This window comes from Anas platyrhynchos, chromosome 3 (assembly GCF_047663525.1).
Source record: "Anas platyrhynchos isolate ZD024472 breed Pekin duck chromosome 3, IASCAAS_PekinDuck_T2T, whole genome shotgun sequence".
Taxonomy (NCBI): Eukaryota; Metazoa; Chordata; class Aves; order Anseriformes; family Anatidae; genus Anas; species Anas platyrhynchos.
The window spans coordinates 34499657-34520147 of NC_092589.1; the positions used below are offsets into that span (position 1 = coordinate 34499657).

General features: G+C 38.9%; 1 protein-coding gene across 16 annotated transcripts in view; it reads left to right on the plus strand.

The window, feature by feature from the left end:
* The window catches only part of LTBP1 (latent transforming growth factor beta binding protein 1), a 201462-nt gene that overhangs the window by 93707 nt on the left and 87264 nt on the right, over positions 1-20491 (plus strand). For all 16 annotated transcript variants that reach the window (XM_038176452.2, XM_038176455.2, XM_038176453.2 and 13 more), the window contains 2 exons: positions 7441-7543; positions 13377-13448. In XM_038176452.2, coding sequence (XP_038032380.1) covers positions 7441-7543; positions 13377-13448 — 175 coding nt within the window. The remainder of the gene's footprint in view (positions 1-7440; positions 7544-13376; positions 13449-20491) is intronic.

Consider the following 20491-nt stretch of genomic DNA (forward strand, 5'->3'; position numbering starts at 1 on the left):
CAGAGTGTATCACAAACTGGTGGTTAAGCTGCAGACCAGAAACCAAGTGTTGTCTTAGAAATAAAGGGAGCAAACTTTTTATACAAAACAAGATACGGTTTTTGTAACTGATGTTGGGAAAATAGAGACCTGAAGTCAGAAAACACATACAGTGGGAGCAGTAAGACAAAAATCCTGCTTCAGGTACAGAGCAATAGATTTGTAGACACCACTATATGCTACAGTGCCTTCCAAAGCTAGACATTGGGTCTAGCTTTTTTGAAAGGTCCTCTACAGCCATGTTATGTCTGTGTTTCTGAAATCCAAGGAGTTGGTTGTCTTAGAGCACTGATTCTATGAGTCCTATTTAAAAGCAAGCAAATAAGGACAGTTCATTTTTTTCTTTTCAATTCCTCCTCTTCAGCTGCTTTTCATTGTAATTCTAATAAAAATGCCTTTATTATGACACAGAGTATCTTGTTATTTCCCAAAATACTTTTACAGTGTCAGTGGTGCACCTAGTAATGATTATGGTTTAATCCCAAGTTCTGTTCAATTTACTTTATTATTACCTTGCATTTAAATTGAGAAAAGAATGCAGATGCCTACTATCTGGCAAAATTCATATTAAGGGAATTAAGCGCCAGGGTTTTCTCAAAGTTGTTTGTTTTTTCCTCTCCCTCAAAATTGGTTTGGTCTCTCTTTTACATAACTGTAAAGAGCAAGGCATTTTTTGCAAAGCATCAAGGAATTGGTGAAGCTCTTAAATTTTTTCTCTCTTTAGCAGGTATTTTTTAAAAATCAGTTTTACTGAAGGAGACTTCTGGTGATCTCAGCATCTATAACTTAAAGACAAAATCAGAAAGACTTCTTATTTTAAGGAGAAACAGATTTGAAGTTGCTTACCTGTCTGGAGGCAACATAGACCAAATGTCTGGAAGAGATGCTGGCTAGGAGGAAGTGTTTGCCTGTGCTTGTTCATTCCTTTTTACTGTCTCTCAGTTGTGCTGGTGCAACTGCAACTGCTCAGAGTGAGTGGTCTGCTCTCTGAAATGGTCACTGTTGTAAGTTCAGTTAAAAGTGCTTTCTTCTGACCCACTTATTGGAGGTTTCTTTAATTTCAGACCAGTTCCGCGCCACCATGTTCAGGGGATGATATGCTCACTAGTCAGTTGTTTGCTGAGTGATGTTTTGTGTTTCCCTTGCAAAGGGCTTTGAGAGGTGTTGTACAAAAGCTCTACACTTGTTACAGCTCCATTGAGAAGGAAGCTTGGGTTGGAGTTGTGCTGGTATTGTGAGGTGTGAGACCCCCTCCTCTCTGCTGTTAAATGTGATAGAAAATGAAATAAACCAAGTGATAGATGGCAGCCAGCAAAGTTCAGAAATTGTCGGTTGTATCATGATAAAGATTCTCACTGCAAGTCATTAGGCATTTACTTATCTTGATTCACACAAGGACATATATTGACTGTGTACTTAAATTACAGAAAATACATAAAATATTTAGGAACTGGGCTTAGATCACTGCTGATTTTTTTTATTTTTATTTTTTTTCACAATAGGGAATATAAAACAAAGGCATTAAACTCTTGGAGTTAGAAATCAGAGCAGCAAAGTGTGTTGTGTTGATAGCTCTTAATGCATAACCTAATCTATCTGTACTACTGTATGTAATATGAGCATAGTGTCTGTAGTCTGGAGGTGATGACCATAGTAATATGCCAACTGAAGTTACTCCTTGAACCATAGAGATATCCCTGATGAACTTCAGATTGAATAAAACAATTCCTTTGGAGTTAATTTTTTTTTTTTTTTTTTGACAGCTCTATGAAATGAACTTCCATATTCATATTCCTAATGCAAGAACAATGATACAAATAAAATTCTGTGCTTCATACTGGTCCTTTTCTCTTAGAGCACTTCTAAAGAACTTTTTTTTCTTTAGAATAGTCTTAAAAATACCATCTCATAAAATAAAATAACTGTCTGGAATTCCTTGAAGCTCATGGTTTGGCTTCTGAAGTTTTTAAACAAATAGACTGTCAGAAATCAGTGTGGATTCATTTACAGGATTAATGTTTCATTCACAATAGATTCTTTGCAAAATCAATACCCTGAAATATCAGAAGATTAAAGATGTATCAGATACCAAAAACACCAAACATTGTTTTAATTACTCAAATAAAAGAAAGCTGGGTAATTTTTGCTTGCCTATGAAGAATGTTCTACTTAAGCCAAAACAAATTCTTTACCAGTTCTTTTAGAAAGTCTGGAAGTATTTAAGTTTCTCTCCTCTGGTTATGAGACAATGCCTGTTAGTGCGCCAGTGTTGCAGTGGATAATGCTCTTCATTTGTAACAACCTGTCAGTCAGCCCTGGTCACTGAGCTAATTAAGTGTGTTTGTTAATTGTTTCACTAATAGGGTTTATTAAGTTTGAGGTTTCCTACCCTGTTTGTGGTGCCTATAGGGGAAAGAAAAAAGAAGGAACAATCCAAGGTCTGTGCCTGTTGAATAGTTTACAGAAAGTTAAACAGTGTATCCATTCACTTCTGCTATTGTGGTATGTGAAACGCAGCCTTTTGAGCTGAATCCCAGAGTCATTAACTATTAACTCAGGCAAAGCACCTATCGATTTCAGTCATAGTTAATCATGTGACACTCCTTTCTTTATGCCTGTATTGTGGTTTTAACTAATAGCTCGTGACAGGGATTTGTAGATGGGTCACGCAGGAGTGGGGGTCCCAGGAAACCTTCTGGTCCCTCAGCCAGAGTCCTTTGCGGTTGCCCTGAGACTAATTGCCAGGCTGGGCTCTCTGCTGCACTTCAACGGGGAGCTGAATACATTCCTCCTACTGCCTTAGCAGAGGGATTTTGAGGATATAATCCTTCCTTTTCCCTGGCATCGGAAAGCCTTAAACCCTGGTGGCATGGCCCAACTCAAGGGCTGTTAGCACTGTGGAGATGGGACAGAGGCTGGACAGAAGGAACGAAGAGGTGATGTGGCTTGGGATGGCCTTTGTGCACCAGCACAGGGTCAGCCAAAATTTCAGTCTACCAGTGGGAATATTCAGTACTTCCTCCAGTTATATAAAATATTGGCATAGAAGCCCAGGCACGCATGGGGAAAATATGTGGACTCAAAACAATACTTTCAGTGTCTGTGAGTGCTTTACCCAGGAAGAACTTAGTTTTATAGCAGTACCATGTGTGCCTCACAGTGCTGCTACTGCTGAGCCACTTCCAGCACAGTTCAGCTCTTTTATAGCAATCCTTCATCGCTTCTTTGCCTTCTGGACCAATCAGAATCAGCTCAAAATTGAGATGATTTCTTGTGACAGATGTATCATTCATGAAAATCTGTTCTCTCTCTGTGAGGAGTTTTCCAGAAGCCCTCAGGAATAGCAGCTGGATTAGTTTGAAATGTGTGTGGATGATGGATAGAAAATTGTAAACCTAAGCTTAGAAAATGGCATCATCTTCATGCATAGTGCAAGCTGTGTGCAAGTGTTTAGCTTCACTGCTTATTTTAAGCTCATGCTTATGTGTTGGAGTTGTGCTGAATAGTGAGACAAACTAAAAATAGCTATGGATTCCCCCAAGTGACTTTTCCAGTCACTTGTGACTCAGAGACTGGAACAGACTGTCTGAAGAACTAATGAGTTCTTCTCGGAGGTAGGAAGTGGATAAGACTTGTGAAGAGGAAAGAAATTACCTAAAAGTTTTTGAGACCTGTAGAAACAGAGCTTCGATTCATTGATGCTTAGGGGCTGAGAATGGGAGGAGCATCTTAAGAAATTGTAGCTGGCTAGGAAACAGCTTGTGCAGTGCCACGAGTGTTGGAAATATCTGAAGCATTATTAGATGTACCAGAGAAATCAGGGTTTATTAGCCATAGAAGAACTCTATTTCTGCTTGGCTTAGGACTTAGCAGAGCAGTCATTTTTTCTGATGCATAGCTCCAAAATTACACAGATCTTACACCACGAGGAGCCCCATGTGGCAGTTGCTTTTCCTTGCTGGCCAGTTTCTACAATGATCTGGACACTAACCAAATTATCATTGATTCTTCAAGCTTTAATTCACCATAGAGGCAGTGGGAGCAGCAGCTTTAATCATTGCCAGTTTTTACTAACAGGACTACAAACCACAGTTGCCAGATGACTCAGAATTTGGCATCCTTATTTTTGCTCATGGTTTTTATATGGAAATTTGAAAAAGTTATGACCACAGAGATCATGATTTTCAGTAGAGTGCAAATGCTGTAGCACCACACCTAAACTCAAAGTGGGCTTTAGGCCATCTTCCTCCTCCTTTCTTTTTTACTTTTCTATTTTTTTAAAGCTTTGCTTTATTCTCCTTTTAATTTCCTACTATTAAATGACACCTATTCTAGGAAGTAAAAAAAAAAGGCAAGTTAATGATGGCATGTTGGCTCTCAGTTAGTAGAGTCTTGCCTCTACACATGCACACTGCTGCGATGTGTCCTTGAGGCCTGTGACCTTGTGAGGAGCACTGGGTGTTAGTTATGTGCCTTGCTGCCCAAATGCTCAGTTTCTGAGATCATGAGGGGAGGTGCAGCATCAGCTTTGATTCCTCCCACTTCTTTTCAGAGCAAGAAGAGTTGTAGAACTGAGGTACAAGGCGGGGAGAGAGAGTTGAATGGAAAACGGTTTAGCTGACCCTCACAAACCACCACAGTATATGACTTCAGTCAGTGGCCTCCCCTTTGGAGAAGTGGTACCAGTTCTAGAAAAGTAGTTGAGCAGCTGTAATTATAAAATAGAATAGTCCTCCTTAGAGCAAGCTCACTTGAGTTGCAAGTTGAGAAACCAATGTTGTGTAAAGACGTAACATGAATTCTGTAAGTTTTTTGAGTAGCCAACTGAAAGAGATGTTATGAGTACTCCTGAGCTGAAAGATTTGGGGATTCTTGGAATTGCAGCAAGATGTACCATAGTTTACTGTACTTCATCTAGCTAGAGTTAGTTGAAAAATCTAGTTCCTGTAAACAGCTTGGGTCCTGCAGCATACTAAAGGTGAGCAGAATTCCCTGGTCTTGCACCTTGCCTGCTTTTGCGCTAGATTGAGAGTTGCTTCTGAAAACAGCAGAATGCAACTGAATGATCAGGAATGGTCAGTCATGTGCTAATCCTGCCAGTGCCCACACTAGTGGAGAGCAAGGCAGCCTAAAAGACGTGTTCAGCCAGCATGGGCCTGGGCTTGCATCTAAACAAGGTGGGCCTTGTTTAGATTCTTTACTGTTTGAACATGGCCAACTACAGTCCAGGGCAGGACTGTTTCTGACCCATTGGAACATGGGAAAATTGGACACAAGACCCTGTGCAGATGGTAGTGTGAAAACAGACTCCTCAAGTTACACAATAAATGAGTAATGACTTCTAACCTGTTTGGGTGCTCTGTCCTTTATACTGTCAGTGTCTCACCCTAAAATGTGGCTCAAGCCCTATGAGGAGCACCTGAGGGAACTGGGTTTGTTCAGCCTGGAGAAAAGGAGGCTCAGGGGCGACCTTATCACTCTCTATAAGTACCTTAAAGGAGGCGGTAGTGAGGTGGGGGTTGGTCTATTCTTCCATATGCCTGGTGACAGGATGAGGGGGAACAGGCTAAAGATGCGTCAGGGGTGTTTTAGGTTGGATGTTAGGAAGAACTTCTTTACTGAGAGGGTTGTTAGGCATTGGAATGGGCTGCCCAGGGAAGTGGTGGAGTCACCATCCCTGGAGGTCTTTAAAAGACATTTAGATGTAGAGCTTAGGGATATGGTCTAGTGGAGGACTTGTTAGTGTTAGGTCAGAGGTTGGACTCGATGATCTTGAGGTCTCTTCCAACCTAGACAATTCTGTGATTCTGTGAGTCAAGGCACAGGTGGTGCTACCACATATATGGATGATGTTCAGAGGCACACAGTAGCTTTGCTAAATTGCCGTGGTGCTAAAAGGTCCATTTCATGTCTGAGGCTGGTATTCACTGCAGCAGAGGAAGCTCCCGGCTGCTTCAAACATGGTGTATTTGACAAATACATGCAGCAAGGGCTAAACCGCTGCAAGTTGCATGTTTGCTTATATGGTGGTGCTTTTGATTTGTTGCTGAGATATTTCAGGGTGCGCCTGGGGAGTATCTTTGAAAGAGGGGCAGAGAAGGTGGCTGGAATGATGCCTTGCCATCCCTCCCCATGGAAAGAGGGGACCTGCTAATGAGTCAGAGCCCTGGACAGAGAGAACAGTAGTCACTGTGAAGCCACACAGAGTAACTTTGTACTTTAGAAACATCACTGACCCATGGATGTCAGCACAACCAGAAAAAATTGGTGAAGGTCAGAGGAAGCTGTCAGTGACTGTGTATTCAGCACACATCCCCCTGTGGGGTGAGTGGGTTATCAGCATAAGTGAAAGCAACAACAAGGCCACAGCCTGTGCTGTAGGATGAGCCAGCTGAAAGAAAGATAAGCACTTCGTTCAGAGGTTTTTCTATGTGATCAGGAAGAAAAGTTAGATCAGGGAAGGTCTATTCACTCTGTAGTGAGGATTCACACTTCAGCACATTTGAATTATTTGCTTCAGTGCCTATTTATATCAGTATTTGCTTTGAAAGTGCACCTGTTGTGCATTTCTCTCATGCTCTGTACACTTCCATTTTATACCTAGTTCACAGGTTAAGATATACTTTATGAATGTCTGCATCACATATAGAGAAATACATTTAAACATTGTTAAACACACAAAATGGAAAAAAAGTCGTCAAAGTCAAAAATGAAAAATTATATGCTTCCAAGTGTTAATATTCTTGTTAACAAAAAGCATGATCAAAATATTCTTAATCATGAAAAAAATATAGGCAGTATGTGCCTCAGACATGGTTGCAAAATCAATTTAAATATTTGCGTGGAATACTCAGAATAACACAGATATCACTAACTTTGGCTTGAGTCACCTTACATGTTCCTTACTCCTTCATTATCCGGACAGCAGAATCTTTCATAATAATTTGGCAGTTTTCAGTAACCAGTCATAAACATTAAACACAAGTTGGCAGAAAGTTGCCTTACTAATAGATAGGAAATAACATTATAGAAATCACTCATACTTTTTGTTTATTTCTTTAAGAGAGTGATTTATTTAAGATAATTTATTTGGCTTTTGAAAAAGCAGACAGAGACATTTTTATGGGGGAGAATGACATACTGTTTGTTCTCTTCTGTTTCTTTTGCCTTCTTTTCAAGTTGAATCAGAGGAAGATGATAATGTAACCTAACCTGCTCATTCCTGTGCAGAGAGCCATTGCAATGCTTGGGCACTATTTAAGTTCAGCTAAGAGCTCCAGTGAATTTTCGGTATCTGTTACACTGGGAAGAGGTTGACCCAGGATGACTGAAAAAGAATATACTAGAGGTGAGCATCATACAGTAGCACTAACCTGAGTATTCTTTACCTGACTATTCCAGTGTGGCAAAGCACTTCCTGGCCTTTCCAAGCAAGAAGACTGCTGTGGAACCGTGGGTACTTCCTGGGGTTTTAACAAATGCCAGAAATGTCCTAAGAAGCCATGTAAGTGTTATTTTTTTTTGTTATTCTCTGAACCAGTTTATAACTTTATTTTATTTTATTTTTAATCAAATTTTGCTTTTTTGAAAAAAAGAAACATAGGAGAAAGAACCATGGTTTAATTAGGGGCAGGTTGCAGAAACAGGAATTCTCCTGCATGCCAGCAGAGTTACAGTATGCAGGCACTCAGTAAAGCCAGCAGAGTTAATGTGGTTGTTGTGTTTTTTTGTTTGTTTTTTCTTGCTTCCTCCACCTCTAAGGCAGTGACGCACTGTTGCATTTTCTCAGGAAGGATAATGACACTGAATCATGTTGCCTCTTCCAGCTGGATTTATTTTATTTTTTTTTCTTTTTAAGTCTGTACAGAAATGTTAAATTATAGAGGCGCCAGTTACTGCTTGGAGAGAATGTAGTGACCTCTTGAGACTGCAGATGAACTTTCAAATTTGGAGCCAAAGTTTTCCAGGCTCTAAGTTGTCTGTTTTATTTATTTATTTATTTCTGCTCTGTTTTTGAAATATCTTCCTTGATAATTAGACTACTCAGAGACTTTCCTCACCAGTTTATTGTGAGTTGATATTCTGTTATAATGAGAGAGAAATCTCAGATAAGTGAAGATAGTCTCTTAAACTTCTGTGAATTACATAATTATTGCACAGAAATAGTAATACTTCGCTGTCATTTAATATTTTCATCACTAAATGAAAGAATAAAGAAATAAACACTGGGATCTCCATTTTGCAGATGGAGTAGGCTCCTATTTAGTGAGCCAAGAGTAGTGCAAGGAACAGTCAGCCTTATCGAGGTCTCCTAGGCCATTGTTGTTCCAACAGATAGCAATCCTTCAAGTCTGTTCAGTGTTTGGCTTTTTGAAACATTATTGTTCACAGGTCTAATATAGTACATCAAATATAATTCCAGCAGAAAATCTACTTTGGCTCGTACTTCTTTCCCTTTCCACAGGAGAGTTTGCACCAGTTTATATACTGACTCAGTCTGATCTGTTCATTTATGAAGCATTAAAATTTTGTGTTTGGGAATATGTTTATCTTCTGCTTTGCTTCCAAAAGAGAGTGTACTTAGCATCTTTGAGGGCAGTAGTTCATAGAATACTTGAGTATCTAAGTTTTAATTTCTGTAGCGCATAAATATAATTTACAAGGGACATTCCTTCTGTATTAATGTGCCTCCATGAACTGGGAAATGTGCTCCAAATTTATCGTTTTCTCCAAATAAGTAGCAATTTAACTACACTTGAAAGTTTTGTTCATCAGCGGTATGTGGGTGTGCAGAATGTATTGCTTAGTAGATGCAGGTGTGCCAGGGGAAAATCATGAAAGCCTCAAATGTACCAAAAACTAGTTGGAACAACTAGGAAGAAATACTTTACTCTAAGGGTGGTGAGGCACAGCCACAGGTTGTCCAGAGAAGCTGTGGATGCCCCATCCCTGAAAGTGTTCAAGGCTAGGTTGGATGGGGCTTTGGGTAACCTGGTCTGGTGGGAGATGTCCATGCCCATGGCAGGGGGGTTAGAATTAGATGGTCTTTAAGGTCCTTTCCAACCCAGGCCATTCTATGATTCCGTGAAGTAATACAAATTTTTGGTGCCTGGTTCCAAGGGAAGCCCATGTGAAGGTTCTTCATCGTTGGGTAAAATACCAGCCTTCCTCACCTGGAATCCACTACAGGTCATGAGTTGATCAGGCAGCAACTTAATACCAACAAGCTATGTATGCTCTGTTAAGGCCAAACCAATTGGGAAATACTGGGGCAAACCATGTCTTAAATTGTAGTCCCCAGATGCTTGGTAGGGGAGTGCAGAGAAATGCCTTAAACACACGGGATACACAGCACTAAAACTTCTTCTGGAGGGAAGTCCACCACCCTTTCTCAGTGCACTGAGCAGAATCATTTTTTGTAAATGCTAATAAGAGGAGCACTGTCCTTTTAATATAACAGCTTAATGACTAGCACATTTGCTCAAGATGAGGCAATTCATAGTTCCTTTATCTACCCGGAGAGTTTTTCAAATCTACATTTTATAACTATGAGGAGATGCCCTAACCCATAAAATGAAGAAACAATTCTTGGAATAGGAATGGGAACCCAGTCTCTTTCCCAGTGTCGTTAATTGCTAATGGTATGAGTCATGCTCACTTCTGCTTTCTGCCTCAATTAATTTGGAATTGTCTTTTGAGCGTAACTGTACAGTTTCAAGAGGAGACAAAGAATGTTGCCCTGCGCTTGTGGTTAAGGTATTCCTGGAAAGTAAGGGTTTGATATGAAACAGGATATATTTCTCATCTTTCTAGGTGGGAGCTCTCACTGTACATTAACTTTCTCCCCTTCTTAGGGAGGAGGAGGTGTGTGTATTGTCTGTTTTCTCTGGACTAAAATACAGTGTTACCTGCCACAACATTATATCAAGAATATGATTTGGTAGGGGCTTGCTTTAAGAACATTCACTGACTGAATCTGTCAGGAAGTTTTGATAGAGATATATGCAGTTTTGCCATATGCATTTAATTTAGGAATGAGTTAAGCATGATACTATTCAGTCGTGCCATGACTTAGGGCAATTCTGCATAGGTGCAAATGGTGAGTTTTCAGGTTACTTGGAACTTAAAGTGATCAGATTTGGAATGTTGCAGTAGCCTGTGATGTTACAGCATCTTAGAGTTTTATAGATGTCCAGCTTGAACTTAAATCTGGATCCGAACCTAAATTACCTTTGGGCAAATGTACCATAAGCTTTGCATCAGTATGAAAGTGTTATGCTTCTATACAGCAAACAATTTCCAAACAAAATGTAAGTTTATGATGAGATGTAAAGAAAGTATAGAGTCCCTGCTTAAGGATTTATATTTCATCAAGTATTCTTACTTTTTCTTCCTTCCCCACTCCCCCTCTCAGCCCCCCTTTTTCGGGGTATTAATGAGAACGTTTTAGTGGTGAAGAGTATGCATAGGTATAAAAGAAATTGAACGGACAGACATGGGAGTCAAGTAAATTAATAGTGAGGTACTGGTAAAGTGGGGTCCATGGTTCCTTCTCACCAGGCAGAGTTCATGCCATGGTAGTCCTATGTCATTTTTACATATTCTGAGACTTCACTAAATCAGTATTGTCCTTTTTATTGTAGATTTAGGAGACTTCCTTTTGCTTTTATGGTTCCTAAACTTCATTTAAGTTGACCTGTTATTACAGTAATACTTAACAGTTTGCATTTAACATGGTCACCTGGAAACTATCGCTTAGCAAAATACTTAAGCACATACTTCAGTCTCATTAGCAGGCACTTAACCAGTGTGGTTTCTTTACTTCTGTCTTCAGCCTACTGCTGAAGGATGTACTTAACTTTGTGCCTGACTTGTTCCCATGGACTTATGTAGGGCTTTGTCACTTTCTGAAGATGTACTTAAGTATTTCGGGTAATAGCCACTGCTCAGTCAGGGCTTCTGTCTTGTTACGAGGTTGAGTGCCTTGGCTTGAGACAGCTTCTGTGTCCCTCAGTGTATGGGTTAGTCAGTGTTACTGAAAAGTAAAGGAAGAATTTGTGGAACAGGTCTCCATTTCTGCGGGCTTCTACAGAAGACCTTTAAGACAAACTGTATTTCAATAGTGTGTGGGGAATGTTATGATAGTTCAGGCTTCTTGCTAGTAATTAATAAACAGGTTGAGTAAAGGGTAGGTAATGTAGAACTCCATCCAGCTCTCACACTGATGACTAGCCATCACTGCACAACCTCCTTACTCTTCTGTGACCTGCCGAGGTTGCTGCTCTTTATACAAGGAAGAGAACAGCTGCTAGTAAGCCACTATTTCCTGTTCAGTGTGGGAGCAGGCAGATGAGTAGGGAGGGAGAGGCTGAAGTCTCTGACCTCACTCCACCATAACGCTTTCTAGAGCAGCTGAGTCACCATGGAAGGGAAAATGCATTGTGGCACTGGAAAAGGCCTGGCACAGTTTATGGGCTGGCCTCTACATACAACTGGAAGGGCTCTGCCCTTCCTCTCTTTTCCCTCTGCTAGACTGTGCTACAGATTACCAATCCTTCCCACAAAAATTATGGAGAAACTGTCTCGGGTTTAGTGTGAATTGAGTAAGGTCTGCAATGGGAAATGCAGACAAGTTAGGACATAGTGCAATTATGACTCTGACCCTGCCAACATTAACATTTCAAAATGTTAAATGTTTTGACTTTTCAGGTGCAATTATAGGGCTAGTGCATTGCACTTCTGAAGATCTCATCTTAAATTTAAACTGGTTTTACTATGAACATTGTGAAAAGATTGGAGCTGCCGTGAAAATAAATGTATAGCTGCCATGTATCTGGTGACAGAGGACATTTTCAAATTTTAATTTGTGTTTAAAAGTTTGTAGTCTGTGGAAAGAAGGAAAATGGATTTGTTAAAACTGTAAGAACATTATTACTGTATTTGTACCCAATGTTATTTTAGTGTTATTTATTTAGTGTTTAACCATTTTATCACATCACTTCAAGCAATCTTAGAGAGTCTTTATGTTCTAATTAAGCAATTACTTGAAATAATCCACAGCAGCTTAAAATAAAACTACCTCACTCCAAAAGCTGCTACTCAGCTCATTGCTTAAATTTTTCCAATGCATAGGAAAAGCTTTAAAAAAAAGTTGGGGGGAAAAAAAAAAACAACACCTTTTTTTGTTGTTATTTATCCTTATAGTGAACTGGTTACCAGTTTTGAACTAAGCTGCAGGAATAAGTGTGCAGTTCTAGCATCAGTTGTGAAGTGAAGCCAACCTTATCTCACTCTGTTCTAATTTGACAGTTTATATACTGTAAAGTTGGAAAATAATGCTTTTTTTTTGCTTTTTTTTGGCCAGCTAAACATTTAAAACACTTTTAAAGGAAAACAAAAGATCTGACCAAATGTTATATGAACAAATGTCTCTGGTGTAGCGCTCAAATTATGAAAAACTCTCTTGACTCTTTATTAAGGGCACTTTTATGATCACAGTGCTGAAAGTTTTGTTCTGTATATTTAATAAAGTATTGGGCTTTGCCAAGAGGTTAGCTTTTAGTGCGTAACATACAAAGAAGTTACTGGTCTCATTTAAGATGTTAGAACAATTTAAGAATCAATAAACAGCTTTCTGTAGTCTCAAAGGCAACCTTAAGTGGAGGAAAGAAACAATAAACGGAAATAAAAATCTAGTTAACTGAACACTTTCTATTTTGGCAAAATTGAGCTCAGTCTGTATTTTGCAGCACTGTAATGCCCTTGGCAGATTACACTGATCAGCCAATAAGTGACACAGTCCTCCAAAATTTGGAAACTTTGTTAGCTAAATCACAGATGTAACTTCTACTTTTTCCTTGCTTTGGAGGCTTGGTTGCTTCTGTTTCCTATGTGTTTCAAACAGTCTTAATTCATTGTGGTGGCAAAATTGATGCACAACAATTTTGCTTGATATTGCATATATTTTTTGCTTTCTAAATCTGCTTTCAGTTTTAAAACCATTATAAATATTCAACTTTATTTTTTCCCCAACATGGTATTTGTAGCTGGTTTGTGAAAGTAATTGTTTGAGTATTTGAGAACAATTAGGATGATTTCAAGGATGTCTTCTTTTGAATCAAAAATTCAATTTTGAATGGATAATTGAAGATCTCAGTGGTATATATGCAGGAAGAGATGGAAGTAAGGTTACTCATATTTGAATTTCTTAACCTTCTATGCTTAAACATACATCACAAAAACTTACAATTTTTTAACAGTTACATAATAATTTGCCTGTCAAGTTCTCTAGATAAGCAAATAAATCAGCAGTATTTAATATGTAATTTTTTCTTCAGCATACCATGGATACAGCCCTATGATGGAATGCCCCCAAGGCTACAAGAGAATCAATGCTACATTTTGTCAAGGTACGATAGTGTATACAACTGATCGTGTTTATTGTGAATTCCAGTTTTGTGTGATTGATTCTGCGATATTTATGATTTAGCTGAATGAATCTGGTCCACTTATCAGGGGAAGAATGTTGAGGCTATAAATATATATATGTATGTTTTATTTAACTCTTTCAAAATATTGGCAACTCTACAGGGTGTTTTTTTGTTCTGGAGCAAAAAAACTTTTAGAACTTCTATGCGTATTCTCATTATCTTTGATGGACAAAGATGACTTCATACAGATTTCCTTGCATTATTTTTCAGTAGAAATGCATTGTTCTGTCAGTTCTCTTGCTAAACAGTGAACCTGGAGACTTGATTGGTTAAGTCAGATGAAACTCGCGAAAGAGAATAATTTTGATAATCATAGCATAGAGTATAGAGAGGATGATTATTTCAGACTTCAGAGATGAGGCACTACAGTACTGACTACAGCCAGATAATGTCACTGGCAAGTGGATGTGAAAGTCCATGTATACCTGGCTCCTGTATAAAGAGGTGAACCACAAACTTGAAGAATGTACATAGTGCAGGTGAGAATCTATGGAGTTAGGGTGTATAGGCAGTGTTACTTCTAAGATCATGCCCTGTATCTCCTGGCTGCAAGCACAAAAGTTATCAAAGCTTCAAGGGCTGTGGGAGCTGCGTGATCATGCAGCTAAGCTGAAAAGCCCCAGGATATTTAGATTCTCCCAGCCAGTGGTGCCTCTGTCTGATGAGGAAGCTGAACAGATGATTGTGGATGTATACTCTGTGTTTCTGCATTTCTTGGAGTGCAAGATCAGGATGTAGAAAAAAAGTTAAACCACTTGTCCAAATCACTTGGCACAGCTCAAGTAAATAAGAGAAAGGAGCTCTGAGAATGTGTGAGCAGTCCTGCAGCTCTCTACAAGTAGTTGTGGAGGGAGAGAGAAAGAGTAACTGGCATTAAAGGATATTTGTAGGCACTTTGGAGATAAAGATACTGGTATTTAATTGAAATCTCTGTTAGCATGTAGATGAGAAAATGTATGTCAGCCTGCTACAAAAATTATTTTACCAACCAAAAAAATATGGTTTGTAGATCACTAAACACGAATAAATGTTTTGCTGCTTCCATTGCTGAGGGAGATGTGAGCTGCTATCTGAAAGTTTCTCTGTCAGGCTTGTTAACTTTACCTAATGCTCAGCTCCCTTACCTTGTGGTTTACCAGCTTGCAGGGTAGGGGCATCTTGGAGGATTGTGAGAGAAAATTGGATTAGAATAAAATACTAAAAAAATAAATGGAAAAGAATGATGCAAATTGCATCTCAAGAGCTTGTTCTCTGATCTGCAGAGAGAGAATGTAGTGTCATCCTAATAAACAAAATGATTGGGGAGATTTTGATGGCAACTTACTGATGAGGAGTGTGAAGTGAAAAAGTGAAGGTGAATATAAGGCACATGTGGACCACCTTTTCACATGTCAGATGAAACACAGGTGATGCATATGTTTCAGCCATTTCAAAAGATTGTCTCATTCTGCATATTAGCTAGGCAGTTTTTCAGAATATGCAAAAGAGAGGATTTCTAACTTAGAGCCCACAAAGTGTCTGGAAAATAACACCATGCATCCCTCTGAACATGGTATGGGGGAGACAGAAGCTTTTGATATCTCCAGTAGTTGAGCACAAACCTGATGGTGTACACAACGTGTTCCTAGACAGCAGCAACCCAGCGGGCATTGAAAGGAGAGTAGGACATTCAGTTTGTTTCAAGATTCTTGTACCTAGGCGTTGGCAAATCTTATTACACGGAAACTAAGATCCCAAGTCAGGGGCTACAGATGGCTAGAAAATGGTCTGATTCCTGTGAAGGTTGCCAGAAGTAGTTTGCCAAGAAGAAGAATATTGCCAGAAAGTTATTTCGCTGAGCAGCGGCAGGCTGACAGAGGGAGAGCATATGTTTCTGTGTAGGAGTTCAATCCTGCCATGGTAGTGTGCAGAAATAGAACAGTACCTGGTAGGCTAGGAGTCGTTTGTTGTATTGGGTTTGATAGTTTTTCCCCTGACACATTTCTATACTGCATAACTAACACTGCAAGAAACATCAGGATTTAAAGAGTTTCTTTTATTACTGCTACCATCATCTTGGAAGAGCAAGAGCTGTAGACTCTAAACGTAACTTGCAGTTGATAATGGAAGCTCATAATCTCATGTTTAATCAAAGAGAGAGAGTCAAATTATTCCACCATGAAAAAAGACTGTTGATGAAATGAGGATGTAAACAGTCTCCTGCCTTTCTGGAGAGGGCAGAGGTGGTAACTGCTGAAGGTTTCTCCTATGAAGACAGGCTGAGGAAGTTGGGGTTATTCATCCTGGAGAAGAGAAGGCTCCAGGGAGACCTTAGAGCAGCTTTCCAGTGCCTATAGGGGGCCTACAAGAAAGCTGTGGAGGGTCTCTGTCAGAGAGTGCAGTGATAGGACAAGGGGGAATGTCTTTAAAGTAACAGAGGGCAGATTTAGACAGGATATTAGGAAGAAATGCTTTACTCTGAGGGTGGTGAGGCACAGGTTGCCCAGAGAAGCTGTGAATGCCCCATCCCTGGAGGTGTTCAAGGCCAGGCTGGATGGGGCTTTGGGCAGCCTGGTCTGGTGGGAGGTGTCCCTGCCCATGACAGGGGCTTGGAATTAGATGGTCTTTAAGCTCCCTTACAACCCAAACCATCCTGTGATTCTGTGATTCCCATATTGCCTTACTGAGGCTTAGGTGGCTTCTCAGCAATACTCACCAACACACTACAAAAATGAGGTGCAAATAAGGATGGAACCAAGAGAAGGATTACCTATGAAGCAAAGACAGGATAAATTTAGTCCCATTGAAATAAATAATGAGATTATAATTTTCTCTCAGAGGATCAGGATTTTGACCTCTGTTTGAGCAGTCATCACAAAAACTAGCTTCACATGTGAAGGAGCTGCTTGCGGGGTATATTTCAGTCCTGTAATAGCCATTAGAATGTGCTTCTCAGTGGGTGAGGCAAAAGTGTCCTATTTGTGTTTATCTGAAGCAGACTCACTTTTCTAGAAAAGGAAAGGGTTGTTGAAGAAACAGCTATCTGTATCAAAAATTTGAACAAAGCAGTAGCAATAGCTATGAAGAGAAAACTGTTTAAGCTGCTCAGAGGTGGGTGTTTCTATTTTTGTAATAACTGCTACAATTAAATTGGAAAGTTGTGGCGCAGCATCTCCATATGCAAGTATACATTTTAATTAGATTATTCTTTGCTGAAAGGGGGTGTGTGCTGTGCCCATGCTCAGAAAGGGTGAGCATTGCCAGACAAAATCATAAAGGCGATAAATATCTGAATCCCTGCCTGCAGCCTACTGTGTGCTGTTTTCACCTAGATATCATCCAACTTTCACTGCCTTTGAAAACTCAGGCCTAAAAGCCTAATTAACCATTTGTTCTATATTGTTTTTGCAGTCAAAAGCCTTCCTAGTTTACAAAGCCCGTGTGGTATTAGCATGATTAATAACCAGATCCTGATTTTTTTTTTTTCGTTTCAATTGAGTTAGCTAATGTGAATCATTCTTCTCTCTGATGTATATATAGGACAACAAAGAACCATCTGTGGGTATGTTAATTTGAACAGTTTAATATAATTGCTATCAAGAAAGCTTTTTCCCTCCGGTAATTATCTTTTCAATGGGATGATTTATTACATGTACACGCCTGGATGCCCTAAGGCTGTCATTAAAGACAAAATGCAGTTTATCAGGGTTGCAGCTTCTTTGTCAGAGTACATACAGAGTGCTAATTTCTGGTTCCCTGTTTAGAATTATACTTACAGTTTCCTTCTTCTGCTAATGGTTTTCTTGGAAAACTAAAACAGAATGAAAAAACAGCTGGTAAAAAAAAGTTTGGATTCATTTTTCAGGAAACTAACATATGCCAGTAGAGCACTTTAAAGATCTTATCTTGAAGAACTGGAAAAATACCTGAAAATTTGTTGTTTTTCAATGAAGAAGAAAGTTGTGCATTAAAGTTGTTGAGAAGTTGCCATTTGTGTAAAATTAAATGTAAATGAGCTCAAAGAGATTGGTACTTATATGTTAATGGCTCAAGTTCTGTAATTGTGTGCAGGGGGGACTTGAAGCTTTTTTCTTCAGGTTTCACCATGATTTAAAATATATTTTGAAGGTGTGTTCTGTCCGCCTATAATTGTCTAAACAATACAGTAATAAATTTACTTTTTTCCATTTTGTAAATGTATTTTATTACTTAAAGGAGCTTAGCTTCATAAAAATGCTAATTGTTGTTGCTTAGCTACTAAGTTAACAAACTTCTTTCAAGAAGGTTATTTGATGATGATCATACCGTGAAATAAATATATCTCCAGAAACTGGGCTGGGTTGCTGTTTGGACATTGATTATGTGTTTGAAAAGTGTGGCTCTGCAAATTTGCGTTCCAGTAAATTCCACACAGAAGCACAAAATGATTTGGATTGATTTCTCCTGCTGTTGCTTTGTTAGCACACAGAAATCAGTAGGTCATTTCTCAGAATAAGAAACTGTGTTGTTGTTTTTTTTTTCTGTAATTTTAAAAGAATATATCGCAATAGTTTCATTAGCAACCAAACCTCATTTTTTTGGTTCTTTTCCCCCGTCTTCTTCTCACTAATCAGATTATTATTGAAACAATCAAATATAGTGGAGGCAGTAAATCCTGGTTGTTATGTATTTCTTAAAATTGAAGATTTTATAGCAGATAACAACACAGCTACAGCAGAAACAGTTGGAGTGGTATTTTCTGAGATGTAGTAGGTACAGTTGTAACTGTAAGTGAATTAAAAGATATGCCTGCGTATTGAGTCTATTTGGAGACAATTCAGTCAGATGGCACTCCCAAAGAAGCTTAAGTGCACCTACCAAAATGAGCAGTACTTCCACAAATGAGCCCTGAATTATGTATTCCACTCCTCATTTGCAATACGATATACTGTACATATTAAAGATCTTACTACATGAAAATCTGCCTGGGCAGATTATTACTAAATAACATTCAATGCCAGACAACCTAGTAATTTCTAATTAAGAAGTTGCCCAATACTTTGACAAATGCTAATTGGCATATAATTGAACTAGACAGTTTGCTCTGCTAAAATGCAGCGACGTTTCTTAAGTGTCTGAGGTTCTTTTTGAAAGGCAAGTTGCTCACTTTGCATCAAATGCAGATAAACATTTTCCATTCGGTTTTATTACTTAGTTATTTAAACAAAGTCAGTCTGCTTACCTCCTAGAGGTTTTGAAAAATACAGAAATCTGATTTCAGAGCTAAGTGCAGAGGTCCCACTTCAGAAATTTACTTTTCCACAGTGGTTAAGCCTGGAATCAGATGTGGGCTGCAGATGTTATGATTGCTTGTGTCCTCTGGCACCCAGCACTTGTGACAGAGGATATGAGAAAGCCTGCAGTACTTGTTGGCTCCTTCCTAGCCACAAGTTTGTCTGAATATTTCAATACAGCTATCAGGTCTGTGGTGGCCTGACAAGGCTTTCTGCTTTTACAAGTTCCCTTTCTCGGCCCAGTATTTATAAGAATGTTCTTGATATCATGACTGTCCTAGCTGGAGTCTGAGTCTCAGGCAAAAAAAAAAATAAAAAAATAAAAATCCAACTCAAGACCATTTGAAAAAGATAGCACAAAACTTTTAGCTCTTCTGAAATCTCTGGCCAGTTGATCTGCCTTCTGCCAACTCACTAACTTTGCATCTTGAAATCTTTTTTTAAATAATTTTCCTTATTCTGGATTCCATAGTATAAGAAAGAATGCAAGAATGTATTTTATGTTAAATGTTTACAGAAAGCTAATAGTTTGATCAGCTTTTAAAACTCTCTGGGATTTTCTGGGTACTAGCAGAAGGAAGTACTTTTTTTTTTTTTTTTTTTTTTTTACTTATTTTTAAACTGTGATCTGGAGTTTTGTTGCCTACAGTGATATAGGGAAGGAACAATGGAAGCCAGTGTCTTAAAAATTGTGAACATTGTAGTTTTCTTCTATTTATGCATACAATGTGACTTTGAAAATCTGAAATTTTCGTTGTGTTGTGAGGTGATTTGTTCAGGTTGTTACGTAAGTTGCCTACCAAGCAAGAGAAATAGAAAAAGTATTGTACAAAAACAAGATCTACTGTTTCAAAAGGGAAGTTGTTTAAAGTAATACTAAACGGTTTCATAGTGTTCGTCTTGTTTCTGAAAATGTTAAATACCTTTTAATTCTCTATATTATAGATATTTTTTAAAGTCTAGTTGATAGCTGACACTATTGTTCCAAAGTTAGCAGTGCTTCTGAAAGTCGACTTCATTCTTTACATGAATGACAGCAATGATTTCTTTCAAAACAAAGACTATTTCAGTTTACATTTGCGTTATTCTAAATTTGTGCAGCGTGCTCTGATTGGGTTTTGAACTTGTAGACTGTTTCTCTTGAGTAAAAATATTTTCCTTAAAATGAATGCAGTAGATTTAAATACATACTGTTACATGATTGCTGCTTTGACCAGAACACATTAATAAATGTGCATTTGGTTCTGGAATTTTGTTTTTAAGTTAAATGCTTAAATGCGGTTAAACGTTTCAAGCTGTGATGATTTTGATGAGCATAAATTCAGTGCATTAAGCATGGAGATGAAAGAATGAATTTCATTTTCTAGGAAAGAATGTTTCGTTCCATTATGTGTGTGACCAAATCTGGGCCTCTCCCTATCTGAACAGGGGAGAGTGGCCCTGCTCCAGGTGTCCAAACGAGCTACAAGGCTGGAGAGGGAGAAGACAGCTTTACACCACCGTAGTGTTTCCTGTGATTCTGCATTAGGCCAGCTGGGCCTGGGTGGTCTGAAGAGCTGTTATAATGGATAACACAGCCAAAAGTCAGTGAAGTCCTTTTCCTAAATACTCTTCCAGCTGGAGGCTGCCAAAGAGAAACACTACAGGGCTGGTATTCCAACCATCGGCTCATGTATGTTGGTGTCCAGCAGAACAGCTCTGTGCTGATCA